Source organism: Tasmannia lanceolata, unplaced genomic scaffold (assembly GCF_043159265.1).
Source record: "Tasmannia lanceolata isolate RefF3 unplaced genomic scaffold, GAP_Taslan_0.1 ptg000002l, whole genome shotgun sequence".
NCBI lineage: Eukaryota > Viridiplantae > Streptophyta > Magnoliopsida > Canellales > Winteraceae > Tasmannia > Tasmannia lanceolata.
Window position 1 is genome coordinate 1,659,532 of NW_027518679.1, and position 17,916 is coordinate 1,677,447.

General features: G+C 37.9%; 1 protein-coding gene across 2 annotated transcripts in view; it reads right to left on the bottom strand.

The window, feature by feature from the left end:
- LOC143871805 (ketose-bisphosphate aldolase class-II family protein) overlaps positions 1-17,916 on the bottom strand; it is a 119,539-nt gene that overhangs the window by 82,180 nt on the left and 19,443 nt on the right. For both annotated transcript variants that reach the window (XM_077376700.1, XM_077376706.1), the window contains 7 exons: positions 17,657-17,738; positions 16,945-17,023; positions 16,744-16,790; positions 16,397-16,591; positions 15,121-15,196; positions 3,231-3,311; positions 3,081-3,161 (listed from right to left, as the gene is read on the bottom strand). In XM_077376700.1, coding sequence (XP_077232815.1) covers positions 3,081-3,161; positions 3,231-3,311; positions 15,121-15,196; positions 16,397-16,591; positions 16,744-16,790; positions 16,945-17,023; positions 17,657-17,738 — 641 coding nt within the window. The remainder of the gene's footprint in view (positions 1-3,080; positions 3,162-3,230; positions 3,312-15,120; positions 15,197-16,396; positions 16,592-16,743; positions 16,791-16,944; positions 17,024-17,656; positions 17,739-17,916) is intronic.

Here is a 17,916-nt window from a genome sequence, read left to right on the forward strand (position 1 = left end):
AATCGGGATGAAGTGTCTTTTAATAAATTATATTGGCATTTTCTATTTGAGAAGTGAAAATTGAACATTTGGAAACTTAACCTCATATTTAATATGAAATTAACATTGCATAGAATATTAGTGATTTTGTGTTGATGTAAATGAGAATACAAACAATCAACTCCCATTAGTCATTAAATAGCCGCTACTCACTATTATATATACCCAACAAAAACCAAGTAATGGTGTTCCTCCGTTCGCCATGTTGTCATCGTCATATCTGTTTCCGACACTAAGGGATAGACAGCTAAAGAGCGATAATAAAGGGCCTAGCTGTTTGGGTATCTACTTGAAATGCACAACCTCTGTAGAACTATTACAGGGAAGCGAGTTGTAGTTTTGACACCTAAAGAAGAAAATACAGTTGTTGCATTAAATCTAATCTCTATGGACCTGAAAATCCATTTGGTGAGTTCTTGCAAACCTTCTCAATTTTCAAAGACCTCTGTATCAATCAAGTCATTTAGCACTGAAAAGTGACAACGGCCCAACAATCAGTGGTAGATACCCCATCAATTGGCAGGGTTTTCCCCGTCTACAATAATTCAATCAAAGCCCCAGCATAGTTCTACTTTTCTGGAGGAAATACTTTAGGATTTAGCTCAATTCAAACAAAGCCCTAGCATAGAAGTTCTACTTTTCTGGGGGAAATAGTTTAGGATTTAGCTCAATGAACTTGTTGACTTTCTTGCATGAGAATCCAGAAGCCACCTGATAGTATTTTGTATATGAACCATGTGAGCCTTCTGTTTGCCACTTAGATGAGTAATGAATGCACCATGCAACTGGTAGGTGTCCATAATAATTTCAAGAACACGTACGACACTAGCTGGTAGAACAAATAAATAATAGGAGGATATAGTCTATGTTATGAAATTTCCCCAAATACAGGTTTTAAAACCACGGATTTAAATTTCCACTGAAACCGACACCAAAGGACCGGAATGTTTCTGTTTCCATCCCTACCGAAACGAAATCTCAATGGATTAATTCCACTTGATTATTTCCGTCGAAATTTTGGCCGAAGTTACCAAAATTTGACCGAAATTCCAGAAATTCGATCAAAATTGTCGAAACGACAAAAAATGGAAAGACGTTATGAATTACATCATATAAAGCTATTTTTTCTCAAAACCAAAACAAAATACTGTCTTAATTTGCTTCAAATTAAAAAAAAACGCTACAAATCGAATAAACACATTTTTCTTGATTTTCCATAGATGTTTTTCTAGAAAACCTGGTAAAAAACATTTAAGATTTTTAATCTTGTTTAACATGCTATGTGGGCCCATCCTAGTTGAATCGAAGGTGGGTCACTTTTCATTTCAATGTGGAGTTATGAGAATTTCAAATCTCAAAACCTAAGCACTGTAAAAATGATGAGTCTCTGACTAAGCACAAAACAGGGGAATTGTTTTTTGGTAAGCTATTGAACTTTGCAATTCATTTCATTTCATTAATGTAGAGAATGATATTTGGTAGGAAGCATCATTGAACTACACAACAAAGTAAGCATATCTTATGCATGGGATGCCAGTAACTTTGTGGTATTGACACAGAGTTGGGGTCATGGAGGGGAAACTCATCATTGTACTTTCTTAAACTTCATTACATTGTACTTCTTTATTGACTTTACTGTTCTAGACATGTGCAACAAGGCATGTCACTAGGTGTTCGATGTGATTAAGCCATTATGGATGCTTCATTGCTTATGTGATTGTTTGTAAGTATGTATTTGTGTTTATTCTAGCATTTCCCAAAGTTTCATCTTAAAATTTCATCATTTGCATATGTTTCCATATGTTTCTGTGATTTTACAAGATTTCCAGCGAAATTTCCAACCGAAACCGAAATGTTTCCGTTTCTATGCCGACTGAAACCAAAATTTAAAACCTTGTTTAAATTACCCATCTTCAAAATAAGGCATGGTGACAAACACTTGGAATACACACTAAAAAATGAGAATTAAGCCAAACTAACGATGCACAAGAATGAAACAGGCACAACAAAGGTCAAAGTGGAAATGAAAGGATTGTTGGTCACTTGCAAGATGTTACGGAATGTTGTTGCATTATCAAATGTGGCAGGTCACTTGTTGGGCCACATGATTAGTTAAAATATGGGCGGAGCAAGATGAGTTTCTCAAGATCGATTTTTTGAAAAAGGTGTTTCTCAAGATAGATTTTCTCACAATAGGATTACACAACAAAAGATCAAAAGATAAACCTCAAATTTATGGAAACAAGGAACTAGAAACCATTGCCCTAGATTGAATAGAAGGTTTCATTACTTTAGAGGAAGGATAGAAAGGAGGTACTTACGTTTACTCCACACAATCAGCACAATTGGAACTGAAGATGATGAGGAGGAAACAGTTGGGGCATGCAGATGATGACTGTGTCTCTGATTTTAAAGGAGCGTCCTTGGTAGGACTCCTTAAACAGGACAGTGTTGGGGATCAAAATGGGAATCAAATAACAGCTAAGTGCAGTCAATTAAGATGATATCATCTAAATGGATGCCATGCTGGATATCATAAGAAACAGATATAACATTTCAGATGGTTCGTTTGTCATTAATCAAAGAATACATGATCCAATAATGATAAGAAAGGAAACTCTCTACCACTGAGCTAGTAAGGAAATATAGGAGGTTAGATCTCATAGAGTTCAACTCCCGTTCTCAACCCATGCAGTCTCCGAAAATCAGCGGACTCGAGAAGAAACTCAGAAACTCATGCATAACAAAAATTGCATTGGGAAGAAAAACAAAACGAAAATAAGATGTCAATAAGGTCCAACAAACCCAATTCTTTGTGTGCCAAAAGAAGTCGAATATATCCACTAGAGGGGAAACAGACCTACCTTGTAAGCATCATCCTAGTTGGGTCACAAGTCAAAAACCCATGTATAAAAAAATAGCAAAGTGGACAAAATGAGAAAGTTATTGAAAGATGTCAATAAGATCCCTCCAACTCAAACCCAATTCTTTGTATTCCAAAAACAAACCAAAGAGACACACCATAGGGGAAGAAGACCTACCTTGTAAGCGCCTTTCTAGTTGGGTCACGAATCCAGGAGAGACTGTGGATGAAAGAATAATGGATGCTCCAACTGGAAGGGCTAAAGGAACATGTACAAAAGGAAAGTGTAAGTACAGTTCATGAAATGTTGAGGAGACATTTAAATTACCTGATGCTGAGCCAGCATCTCCAAATAAAACTTCATTTGCTTGAGCTTCATTTGTTACCATGATTACAACCAGATCCGCATCTGGAAAAAGCTAGGGTCAGATATAAGTAGCTTCTAGTAAATTTACCCTTATAATGATCGATAAAACAATAAGAAAAACAGTTGAATCATAAAGATGCAACAATATTACATATGCAACCATAATTTAGTTTATTTAAGTGTAACATAATGTAATTGTCCCACACAACAAAAGTACCAGGAAGAACAGAAATTTCTCATTAACATGTAACTAATTGTGTGAACCAAAATTCTCAAATTGCATTTGAGCAACATGAATAGTTATAATTGGACCATTTAGACTTCTCTCAAATTTAGTTAGAATGTAGACTACAAATAATTGTGTGAAGCAAAATGCTCAAATGCAATTTCAGCAACATGAATAGTTATAAATGGATCATTTAGACTTCTCTCGAATTTAGTTTGAATGTAGAGTACAACAGCTAACCATAGAATACTGTTTCACAGAAGGAAGCATATAACTGATCTCTGAGTTGCTATGAGAATTTTCAGTGCTGGAGCTCAAATCGAATGCCAGCAAGAGACTTTGACCATTTCAAAAGTAAGATTCATCCACAATTAGAGTGAAATTATTGACTAATTTCATGATAAATTGAAAAGTTGTCAAGTTGGTTTGAAATTTGAATTACTTTGATCTGTAAGCCATATAGAGCTCAATAAAAAAAAACTCCGTTATCCTTCTTAATGTATGATAATAACAAGTGAAACTCCATTGTATAATGCCTTCCATTGTGCACACCTAGGTATAAAAATTTTATAAAGCCATTTTAGGGAAAAAAGTTAAAACCAAATTCATTGATTTGTTTTCCTCTATTATTGCAGAATAAGGGCAAGGACAGCTTAGCTTTTCAACATTTCATTTCAATAGAGTATTGGGCTTTTAACTAGCCATGAAAAATGTTTATGAACATTTCAAACAAGAATTGTCTCTGCCATTCGCACAGCAGCAAATGGCATCAGAATCAGGATATGGCATGAAAAAAAAATTCATTGATTTTGGATTCTTCGATTACTGCAGATGATGTGTAAGGACATCTTAGTACTTCCAATTTTTTTGTGCCATTCAAAAAAAAAGTATTTCCAATTTTTATTTCCAATGAGCCTAAGAATCTTAACTAGTCTAAAATGAGGTTGAACATCCATTCCAAACAGGAATTGTCACACCATCTTTAGCACAGCAAAATGGCATCATAACCAGGTTATGCTACAAGAGTACAAATTGGAGCATTCTAGATATTCTTTGAATTCAAATTACTAATGTTATAAATATAAAACATATTTTCGTAAAGGAGTACCTTGATCACTACATTACTGAATACCAGAGGAAAAACTTGCGATTGTCAGTTAACTATAGTAATATAATTATTTGTTATGCATCATTAGACATCACTTAGCACCCATGGTTCTTGCATCCATCCCTGTTTGTTCCACTTCTACTAATCTAGGTTCACAAATTAGACGACGCTCCATCTAATTTCTAGTGTTGTTTAAGACAAATATATATATATATATATATATATATATATATATATATATATATATATAGAGAGAGAGAGAGAGAGACAGAGAGACAGAGAGAGAGAGAGAGAAAGAGAGAGAGAGAGAGAGCAAGCAATAAGAAATTGCTTTTTGTGTTGTGGTCACTCTTCCATACTTCTGTTTCTTTTATTATTTTATCATTCTCAGCCAGAAGCTCTAGATCAGAAACTCATTAGAAAAAGATTTAAGCCTTCTAAGAGTGCTTTATGTATGATAGAGCCCATCACTAAAATAACTAACTTGAATTAATTCTTATAAAGGATAGGGAACATCTTTTTTTCGATGGGTAAGCTGGAGTTTGGCAGACCCCTACCAGATATATTCGTGTGAAATAATTAGAGTTCCAATCTTACATAATCCCCTCACTATCATGATATACAATGTTTATAAGAGTGGGAGGAGATAGAAAAATAAGGATATTCAATCCTTTACAAGGGCAATTTGGTTTTGAAAGGAAGTCCACTGCTGTTTTTTCTTCTCTCCACACGTGGGATGCTTCCCAGCTTTTAAAGTAGGGCATATATATATAGCAGAAGAGAAAATGAGAGAATTATTTGAATTTCTCCCAAAATTCTATGAGAATTACACATCACTTTTTTTTACTTTTTTTAACAAAGGCACCCATTCAACCCACATATTTTCAATCCTACCCCCTCCTTTATGCTTTTTAACAAAGGCACCCATTAAAGCCACATAATTTCAATCCTACCCCCCTCCTTTATGCTTTTTTAATAAAAAATATATAGGGTGATCTTAACCATCTGATTTAAGAGGAACAACATATTATGAAAACCTCTATAGATTGGAGGGTTAGGATCAGCCTATGGAAATGATTTTTGAGGCACAACCTATTTATGTTGTGTTCCATCACAAGAACGGTTTGGATCAACCTATGATGTGGTCCGTACAGTTCTTTGTCGACCGTGCATCGCACGGGGTTTTTTACTAGTATATATATATATATATATATATATATATATATATATATATATATATATATATATATATAGAGAGAGAGAGAGAGAGAGAGGAAAGTGTTCCAAAGCTATAGCTCGGATAAGCTTATCTAAGCTATAGCTCAAAAACACATGTGGCCCCACTTTTTTGGGGTATCCAAAGTATTCATTTGGAAGGCCCTTCCATGGATAGGGTGTGTCCAAAAATCCAGCCCTATAAGATCATCCTAACCCAATCAAAGGTGGAGGGGAAAATGGACAAACAATGTGTGTCCATGTTTTTGCCCATTTTTCCCTCAACAAATGGTTGGGTTAGGATGATCCTATAGGGCTGATTTTTTGTATACACCCTATCCATGGAAGGGCCTTCCAGATGAATGCTTTGGATCCCCCAAAAAATGTGGGGCGGAATGTGTTTTTGACCTATAGCTTAGATAAGCTTATCCGAGCTATAGCTTAGGAACACTTTCCTCATATATATATATATATATATATATATATATAGAGAGAGAGAGAGAGAGAGAGAGAGAAAAGTGTAGCTACACGATCGAGTAGCTAACTTAGCTACTCCATCAGCTTAAAATACAGTGCGGGCCCACATTGTTTGGGTGAAGCAAACCATTCATTTGATGGGCCCTCACATAGATAGGATGTGCCCAAAACATCTGCTCCATAGGATCATCCCAACCCTACAATTTGTGGAGGCAAAAATGGACGTGTATAAACCTTCACAAATCTGTCCATTTTTTGCCTCCACAGTTTGAAGGGTCGGGATGATCCAATGGAGCTGATTTTTTGGGCACACCCTATCTATGTGAGGGCCTATCAAATGAATGGTTTGGATCACCCAAACAATGTGGGCCACTGTATTTTAAGCCAACGGAGTAGCTAAGTTAGCTACTCGATCCAGTAGCTACACTTTCCTCAATATCCTATATATATATATATATATATATATATATATATATGAGGAAAATGTTGGTGAGCTTAAGCGCCCAATCACATGGGTCCCACATTTTATGTGGTGATCCAAACCATTCATTTGCAAGGTCCTATCATAGATAGGGTGTGTACCAAAAATCAGCTCCATAGGATCATCCTAACCCATCCATTTGTGGAGGTCAAAATGGACAGACATTATTTGTCCACAAATCTGCCCATTTTTGTCCTCCACAAATGGAGGGGTTAGGATGATCCTATGGAGCTGATTTTTGGTACACACCCTATCTATGATAGGGCCTTGCAAATGAATGGTTTGGATCACCATAAAAAATGTGGGACCCATGTGATTGGGGCGCTTAAGCTCACCATAAGTTTGGTGAGCTTAAGCTCACCAACACTTTCCTCTATATATATATATATATGAGGAAAATGATTGTGAGCTTGAAGCTCATATAGCTTATATGAGCTTGAGGGCCCAAACACAAGTGGGCCCACATTGTTAGGATGATCCAAAGCATTCATTTGAAAGGCCCTTACATAGATAGGATGTGTACAAAAAATCAGCTCCATAGGATCATCCTAACTCATCCAAAAGTGGAGGGCAAAATGGACAGACACCGTTTGCCACAAATCTGCCCATTTTTGCCCTCTGCTTTTGGAGGGGTTAGGATGATCCAATGGAGTTGATTGTTGGTACACACCCTATCTATGATGGGGCCTTGCAAATGTATGGTTTGGATCACCACAAAAAATGTGGGACCCATGTGTTTGGGCCCTCAAGCTCATATAAGCTATATGAGCTTCAAGCTCACAATCATTTTCCTCATATGAGGAAAATATATATATTTATACACACACACACAAAGTAGGGCATATATATATATATATATATATATATATATATATAGAGAGAGAGAGAGAGAAGGGTTCCTGCAAACGTGTGCAGGGAAGTTACCTGCACATGAGTGCAGAAACAATGTGGGGGCCACATTTTTGTGGGGATCAAAACCATTCATTTGGAAGGCCCTTCCATGGATAAAGTGTGGCCCAAAAATCAGCCCCATTGGATTGTCCTAACCCAATCAAAGGTGGGGTGGCGGGGGGAATGGACAGACACTGTTTGTCCATGTTTCTGCCCATTTTTCCCCTCTACAAATGGAAGGGTTAGGATGATCCAATGGGGCTGATTTTTGGGCCATACCCTATCCATGGAAGGGCCTTCCAAGTGAATGATTTGTATCCCCAAAAAATGTGGGCCCCCACCCTGTTTCTGCACTCGTGTGCAGGAAAGCTTACCTGCACCCGTGTGCAGGAACCCTTTCCTCATATATATATATATATATATATATATATATATATATATCAGAAAAGTGTTGTTACTCGATCTTGTAGCTAAGCTTATCTACGTAGTCCCTATTACTTAACGCTGGATAGATATACACTGTAGATTGCTTCTAATCTCAGCCTTTGAATCGGAAGACAAAGCGTTAAAGAGAATACCTGCTCGACTTTCTCTCTCTCTCCCTATTCCGACGAGAGAGAAAAACCAGAGCTAGGGTTTTCGAAAACGACGAGCGAGAAAAACCAGAGCTAGGGTTTTCGAAAACGACGAGCGAGAAAAACCAAAGCTCGAGGGTTTCAAATCTAGGGTGTATCTCCCTTGTGAATCCGACGGATATTTGAAGCTAGGGTTTCCGAGGTGCCATGGATCTCCCTTTCTACGATAATGGTTCTTTCTTCTTCTCTCTTTTAAGCTAGGGTTTCTTCTAGGGATTACAGATTTGAAACTAGGGTTTCTTCTAGGTTTAGTTTACTATTTAAAGAGCTTCATCAGCTCCATAGGATCATCCCAAACCTAAGATTTGTGGAGGCAAAAATGGACGTGTATAAACCTTCACAAATCTATCCATTTTTGCCTCCACAGTTTGAAGGGTTGGGATGATCCAATGGAGCTGATTTTTTGGGCACACCCTATCTATGTGAGGGGCCTATCAAATGAATGGTTTGGATCACCCAAACAATTTGGGCCCACTGTATTATAAGCCGACAGAGTAGCTAAGTTAGCTACTCGATCGAGTAGCTACACTTTCCTGACACACACACACACACACACAGATATATATATATATATATATATAGAGAGAGAGAGAGAGAGAGAGAGGAAAGTGTTGGTGAGCTTAAGCGCCCAATCACATTGGGACCTACTTTGTTAGGATGATCCAAAGCATTCATTTGAAAGGCCCTTACATACATGGGGTATGTACCAAAAATCAGCTCCATAGGATCATCCTAACCCATCCATTTGTGGAGGTCAAAATGGACAGACATTATTTGTCCACAAATCTGCCCATTTTTGTCCTCCACAAATGGAGGGGTTAGGATGATCCTATGGAGCTGATTTTTGGTACACACCCTATCTATGATAGGGCCTTGCAAATGAATGGTTTGGATCACCACAGAAAATGTGGGACCCATGTGATTGGGGCGCTTAAGCTCACCATAAGTTTGGTGAGCTTAAGCTCACCAACACTCTCCTCATATATATATATATGAGGAAATGGTTTGTGAGCAGCTACTCAGATAAGCTTATCTGAGCAGACCTCACAAACCATAGATGGAGCCACATTTTTTGGGGATCCAAAGCATTCATTTCGAAGGCCCTTCCATGGATAGGGTGTGTACCAATCAGATCAATAGGGTTATCCTAATCCAATCAAAGGTGGAGGGGAAAATGGACAGACACAGTGTGTCCATGTTTCTGCCCATTTTTTCCCTCCACAAATGGCAGGGTTAGGATGACCTATAGGGCTGATTTTTGGTACACACCCTATCCATGGAAGGGCCTTCGGGGTGATCCAAACCATTCATTTGAAATCCCCTTACCTAGATAAGGTGTCCACAAAAAATCAGATCCATAGGATCATCCTAACCCATCCAACAGTGGGGTGGGTGGGGGGGGTGGAATGGAAAAAAATGGACATACACAGTTTGTCCACAAATCTACCCATTTTTCCCTCCACTGTTGGATGGGTTAGGATCATCCTATGCATCTGATTTTTTGTGGACACCCTATCTAGGTAAGGGGCTTTTAAATGAATGGTTTGGATCACCCAAACAATGTGGGCCCCCACTGAATTTAACCCGACCGAGTAGATAAGCTTAGCTACAAGACCGAGTAGCAACACTTTTCCGATATATATATATATATATATATATATATATATATATATATATATATATTGTACGGACCACATCATAGGTTGATCCAAACCGTCCATGTTATGAAACACAACATAAATAGGTTGTGCCCCAAAAATCATTTCCATAGGCTGATCCTAGCCCTCCAATCTATAGAGGTTTCCATAATATGACCCCTCCATTTGTGGAGGACAAAAATGGGCAGATTTGTGGACAAATAATGTCTGTCCATTTTGACCTCCACAAATGGATGGGTTAGGATGATCCTATGGAGCTGATTTTTGGTACACACCCCATCTATGTAAGGGCCTTTCAAATGAATGCTTTGGATCATCCTAACAAAGTAGGCCCCAATGTGATTGGGCGCTTAAGCTCACCATAAGTTTGGTGAGCTTTAAGCGCCCCAATCACATGGGTCCCACATTTTCTGTAGTGATCCAAACCATTCATTTGCAAGGCCCTATCAAAGATAGGGTGTGTACCAAAATCAGCTCCATAGGATCATCCTAACCCCTCCATTTGTGGAGGACAAAAATGGGCAGATTTGTGGACAAATAATGTCTGTCCATTTTGACCTCCACAAATGGATGGGTTAGGATGATCTTATGGAGCTGATTTTTGGTACACACCCCATCTATGTAAGGGCCTTTCAAATGAATGCTTTGGATCATCCTAACAAAGTAGGCCCCAATGTGATTGGGCGCTTAAGCTCACCATAAGTTTGGTGAGCTTAAGCTCACCAACACTCTCCTCATATATATATATATATATATATATATATATATATATATATATATATATATATATATATGAGGAAATGGTTTGTGAGCAGCTACTCAGATAAGCTTATCTGAGCAGACCTCACAAACCATAGATGGAGCCACATTTTTTGGGGATCCAAAGCATTCATTTCGAAGGCCCTTCCATGGATAGGGTGTGTACCAAAAATCAGATCAATAGGGTTATCCTAATCCAATCAAAGGTGGAGGGGAAAATGGACAGACACAGTGTGTCCATGTTTCTGCCCATTTTTTCCCTCCACAAATGGCAGGGTTAGGATGACCTATAGGGCTGATTTTTGGTACACACCCTATCCATGGAAGGGCCTTCGGGGTGATCCAAACCATTCATTTGAAATCCCCTTACCTAGATAAGGTGTCCACAAAAAATCAGATCCATAGGATCATCCTAACCCGTCCAACAGTGGGGTGGGGGGGTGGGGGGGGGGGGGGGGGGGGGGGGGGTGGCATGGAAAAAAATGGACATACACAGTTTGTCCACAAATCTACCCATTTTTCCCTCCACTGTTGGATGGGTTAGGATCATCCTATGCATCTGATTTTTTGTGGACACCCTATCTAGGGGTAAGGGGCTTTTAAATGAATGGTTTGGATCACCCAAACAATGTGGGCCCCCACTGAATTTAACCCGACCGAGTAGATAAGCTTAGCTACAAGACCGAGTAGCAACACTTTTCCGATATATATATATATATATATATATATATATATATATATATATATATATTGTACGGACCACATCATAGGTTGATCCAAACCGTCCATGTTATGAAACACAACATAAATAGGTTGTGCCCCAAAAATCATTTCCATAGGCTGATCCTAGCCCTCCAATCTATAGAGGTTTCCATAATATGACCCCTCCATTTGTGGAGGACAAAAATGGGCAGATTTGTGGACAAATAATGTCTGTCCATTTTGACCTCCACAAATGGATGGGTTAGGATGATCCTATGGAGCTGATTTTTGGTACACACCCCATCTATGTAAGGGCCTTTCAAATGAATGCTTTGGATCATCCTAACAAAGTAGGCCCCAATGTGATTGGGCGCTTAAGCTCACCATAAGTTTGGTGAGCTTAAGCTCACCAACACTCTCCTCATATATATATATGAGGAAATGGTTTGTGAGCAGCTACTCAGATAAGCTTATCTGAGCAGACCTCACAAACCATAGATGGAGCCACATTTTTTGGGGATCCAAAGCATTCATTTCGAAGGCCCTTCCATGGATAGGGTGTGTACCAAAAATCAGATCAATAGGGTTATCCTAATCCAATCAAAGGTGGAGGGGAAAATGGACAGACACAGTGTGTCCATGTTTCTGCCCATTTTTTCCCTCCACAAATGGCAGGGTTAGGATGACCTATAGGGCTGATTTTTGGTACACACCCTATCCATGGAAGGGCCTTCGGGGTGATCCAAACCATTCATTTGAAATCCCCTTACCTAGATAAGGTGTCCACAAAAAATCAGATCCATAGGATCATCCTAACCCATCCAACAGTGGGGGGGGGGGGTGGAATGGAAAAAAATGGACATACACAGTTTGTCCACAAATCTACCCATTTTTCCCTCCACTGTTGGATGGGTTAGGATCATCCTATGCATCTGATTTTTTGTGGACACCCTATCTAGGTAAGGGGCTTTTAAATGAATGGTTTGGATCACCCAAACAATGTGGGCCCCCACTGAATTTAACCCGACCGAGTAGATAAGCTTAGCTACAAGACCGAGTAGCAACACTTTTCCGATATATATATATATATATATATATATATATATATATTGTACGGACCACATCATAGGTTGATCCAAACCGTCCATGTGATGGAACGCAACATAAATAGGTTGTGCCCCAAAAATCATTTCCATAGGCTGATCCTAGCCCTCCAATCTATAGAGGTTTCCATAATATGTTGTTCCTCTTAAATCAGATGGTTAAGATCACCCTATAGATTTTTTATTAAAAAAGCAAAAAGAAGAGGGGCTTTAGAGGTTGATCCAAACCGTCCATGTGATGGAACACAACATCAATCGGTTGTGCCCGTAAAATCATTTCCATAGTTTGATCCTAGCCCTCCAATCGATATAGGCTGATCGTAGGCATCCAATCGATAGAGGTTTCCATAATTGTTGTTCCTCTTCAAGGTCCCGGAATCCGTCAATATTTTGCAATTGTCCTGCATGAGTAATATAAAGTAGTTCTTTCGTCATTGTCATAATTCTTTACCTCTTCTTGGTAGTTTTTTTCCGTAATTGTCATAAGAAAGGTACCCTGTGTCGGTACTTTTCGTATGTAGATTACGATTTTACCCTCACATAGATAGTATGTACAGATATGTGGGGAGGGCAAAAAAGGTGAAAATCAACCACATCGACGTGTTAAATGGACAATAATTCTCCCTTTTCTCTTCTACTATATAGTAGTAGATATATATGTATGTATATGTGTGTGTGCGCGCTCGCATGCGTGTGTACTGTGTAGATAGATAGATAGACACACACACACACACATATATATATATATATATAGAAAAGGATTGTACGCTCGAGCGTACCAAGCTTATGGTACGCTCGAGTGCCCAATCACATGTGGGCCCACTTTGTTAGGATGATCCAAAGCATTCATTTGAAAGGCCCTTACATAGATGGGATGTGTACCACAAATCAGCTCCATAGGATCATCCTACGCCATCCATTTGTGGAGGTCAAAATGGACAGACACTGTTTGTCCACAAATCTGCCCAACTTTGCCCTCCACTTTTGGAGGGGTTAGGATGATTCAATGGAGCTGATTTTTGGTACACATCCTATCTATGATAGGGCCTTGCAAGAGGAAAGGATTGTACGCTCGAGCGTACCAAGCTTATGGTCCGCTCGAGTGCCCAATTACATTGGTCCCACATTTTTTGTGATGATCCAAAGCATTCATTTGCAAGGCCCTATCATAGACGGGTGTGTACCAAAAATCAGCTCCATTGAATCATCCTAACCCCTCCAAAAGTGGAGGGCAAAATTGGGCAGATTTGTGGACAAACAGTGTCTGTCCATTTTGACCATATGAAACCACCAATATGATATAACCCATGTATGTTCTAATATAAGCCCAATAAGATAATGGATCGGTGTAGTGGGCCTACATGGGCTAAAGTCCATTAACCAGTCATTAACCCTAGTGTATCTCTATATATAAGGGCTGGAGGCAACAAACTTGGTATTCCAAATTAGATACCTTGGGTGTAATGCTTCAAGCAACCTCTTGCTTGACCTAATTACTCTAACAATCTTGAAGCATTATACCCAAGGTATCTAATTTGGAATACCAAGTTTGTTGCCTCCAGCCCTTATATATAGAGATACACTAGGGTTAATGACTGGTTAATGGACTCTAGCCCATGTAGGCCCACTACACCGATCCATTATCTTATTGGGCTTATATTAGGACATACATGGGTTATATCATATACCCAACAATTCATATCATATAGAAATACAGATGGAAGTCGGGGGGTTGGAACTCAACCCTAACCAAATCTTTCATTCTTCGTTTCTTTCCCTTCTCTTTATTTTTTTCCTTTAGGCTTGTAACACAGTATCAAAGCAATTCTGATCCTGTTTGAAGCTTTTCCTCTTCTTGCTCTTTACTTCCCCTTCCCTTTTCATCTTTTTGAGTTTGTGAAACCTAACATGGGGTTTTTTTTAATGGTGAACCATAACACAAGGTTTTTGACTAGTAAAACCCTAATCTAGGGGTTTTGAATTGTGTGGCCACCCTAATAGTTGGTTGTGCCCTGTCTGATGGTGTTCTTGCATATTAAGTTCCTCTTTTGATGATTCGTGCAAACTTTGAGTGATGAAAAAAATAAAACCAAGGTGAAGGAGAGATACCAGTCACTGAACCTTAGAAACCTGCCTCTCCAGTACCCTATTAGATTTTAAGGAGCGTTTGACAATGAGCTAGAGCTATGAACCAGAGGAATGCCTGTATGCTATGCCTATTCTATGCACTATGCAGGTTGATTGTCTTCCAGCACTTTGCATTTTTCTATCTGAGAAAAAAAATCCCAAACTTTTAATGTTATCCATATATAATGAAGTAATTATTTTACTTTGATAATATGAAACTTGAGACAATATTGACATTTTAATGAAGAATTACTTTGTATGGCACTATAAATTGACACACTGGAAATTCACGCGTAAGTTGCATTAATGAGATACTAATCTAATTCATAGAAGTAGAGAAGAAACAAATATTGTAATTAAAAGAATAACATGATCAACTAGCAGCTAATTGAACTTGCAAGATACTAGTTATATATGATCACATTAAGACGAGGAATGAGTAGATCTCTGCATTTGAATGCTGACTTACCTTTAGATACTTCTGCGGGAGTCTTTCCAACCAAACCACCAGCATTCGCAAAGCGAGATAAAGATGGCTCATACACCTACAAATCAAGGAAAAAAATAATAAAATAGTTCATCTATGGGAAAGGTTTCCAAAATATATAGATAAAACTCCTGCTCAACCTACAAGTGAAAGGAAAAGTAATCAAGTTATGGATAACTTCAAGTTATCAATGAATGTAATAAAGCTGATACGGAATATCACTTCAGATACCACCATTACTATTTCTTCTTCCTCTCTGTCTCTCACATAAGATTGCAAGGGTCTTTACATAGGCAGGTCCCAAATTTGAGAATCCACAGACTAAGCTATCATTATTGCAGTCGATGAGCATCCTATTTTTTTATAACCATAATCAATCAATCTCATGTCCTTAAAGAATCAATCATTCAGACAAATAATGCCATTTCCATACCAAATGACGGGTAAGGCAGTCCATGTATAGCAGACCTACAACTTCCAATGTTGACAAAATGTCTTACATTAGCATAATAGAAAATGTTTTTTGTATTTTATACCTTGTGTGGTTGGATTCCTTGAAGGTTGCATTCCTACAATTGTGAATCCCTCAAATTTACCAGGTCATTCCCCTCTTAGGACCTCAACTTAGTGATCACAAAATCATCAATCACAATCATGAAAAGACTCGCAACTTAAACAGTTCTGTTTCGCAGATGTTTATGTTCATTTTGGTTTCTCTTTTGCTCACAGTTCATGAAAAGAACAATATTTGGTTTCTGTTTTTCTTCGCATGCTTTCATTTTCTTCACTGAGACTAATCAAATCCAGTGCCATCTGATCTGCAAATCCTATAAATGTTCACAGCAAAGGTGTTGACAAGAATATATGATTGCAGAAACTTTTGATGGCATGATAATAGTTGCAATGTGACAACAGTTCACTCTGATCTCTTGACACACACACACACACGCACACACACTATAGGGGTTAGGCAACGACAATTGGTGTTCCTAATCTTTCATTGTGCAACTAAAATGACAACACTCTTCTTATACTAAACGGCTATATCTTTAATAGATGCCAAATGTGATGCATGAGAGGATGTCAATGGGTACAATGTAAGTCAAAGAGAAGCAATAATAAGCATCAGACTTAAATGTTTGAATAGATAAGAGCACATAAGATCCTTTGCAGACTAAAAGTCATTAAAAAGGAAAAGCCAAAAATTTTGAAGCTATCCACTAAAAGATAGTAACAAGCAAAGCAATGGGAGTTATACATCATAACCAACAACACAAAAGTTTGATCCTAGCAGGTGTGTAGCCATGCCAAATCCCATCGCTCCAAGACCAATAAAACCAATCCTTTTTATTGGCTTTGATGTGGTTACAATTTGATCTGCAAGCTGATTAGGGCTATATGATTCTGCTTTAGATGCATCAGTAATACTGATTCCAAGTGTTTTTTCCCAAACCTGTGCAAGAATAATCCAAAATGATGAAAAGGAACCAACATGATAGAAAAAGATAACTAGAGACATGGCATTTCTTCCAATAATTGCACTGAGACAAGAATTGAAATCAACCCACAAACACCTACTAACAGAAACTTCTACAGGAGAATAACCTTGACCAGTGTAGCAACATCATTTTCTCCAGATTTACATGAACACCCTGAAATAGTAGGTCGATACAGGTAAGCAAATACTAGGTGGCTTTAATTCCATTAATATGTCAATTACTACAGCCATTTCAAACAAAAATGTCAATTACTACAGTATTTGAGAGGTAAAAGATGAAAATCAATATTAAAACTTAAAATTAGTACCATGAATAAGTTGTTGATGAGCCGTTGCTAAAAGTGGAAGAGGAAACCTAAGTGAAGTGGCCATGTCCAATACAAACCCCTGATTATCAGAACAGACCAACCATTAGATACATGTAAAATCACCAGGTTAACAATAAGACAACTGACACATTTCTTTATACATTTTAATATGATACTTGATTCCTATGGAATCTAACCACCACAGTTGAGAAACCACAATTGTACATATGAAGTTTTGATTAATATGGCACTAGACCAATAGCATACATGACAAGCCATATGACATAAAAGATGCAATATACTAACAAAATCCAGAACGATATCCAACAAAGGATGTAAATTTCGGTTTCGGCCACCACCGAAACTGAAATGTTTCAATTTCAAAATCATGTAAAAATATGATTTTGATTCCGTTTATTTTTTTAAATTCGACCGAAACGTCTAAAATTTCGTTGTATTTTCGGAGTAGGTTAAAATACCATATATATATATATATATATATATATATATATATATATATATATATATATATATATATATAAGATCTGCAACAGAAAACAAAAATCATTCGACAACAATAGATCATTAAGTCATTTGCATTCTCATAGGATATCATCACGCGGAGCATCATGCACAAGAAAAGAAGAATGATATTGAAAAAAAAAAAAAAAAAACCACAACTATGATAAATATTTAACCCAATGAGCTTTACCAAATTTTCAACAAAAGTATTTAGAGAATGATTCGGGATGCGATCCCCGCTTAACATTTGCGGAACACGATTTGTAAATATCCTGCATATTTGGCCAAAGTTCACCATCTCATTAGAAATTCAACACCACAAGAGAAAATTATGTCAATTTTTGTTCTTTCATAGAAAAGTTACATGCCAAAATAACTGAAATGTAAGGATACAAACAATCCATGTCAAGAGTCTATATGCAATTTCTGGGTAGGCCAATGGCTACAAAC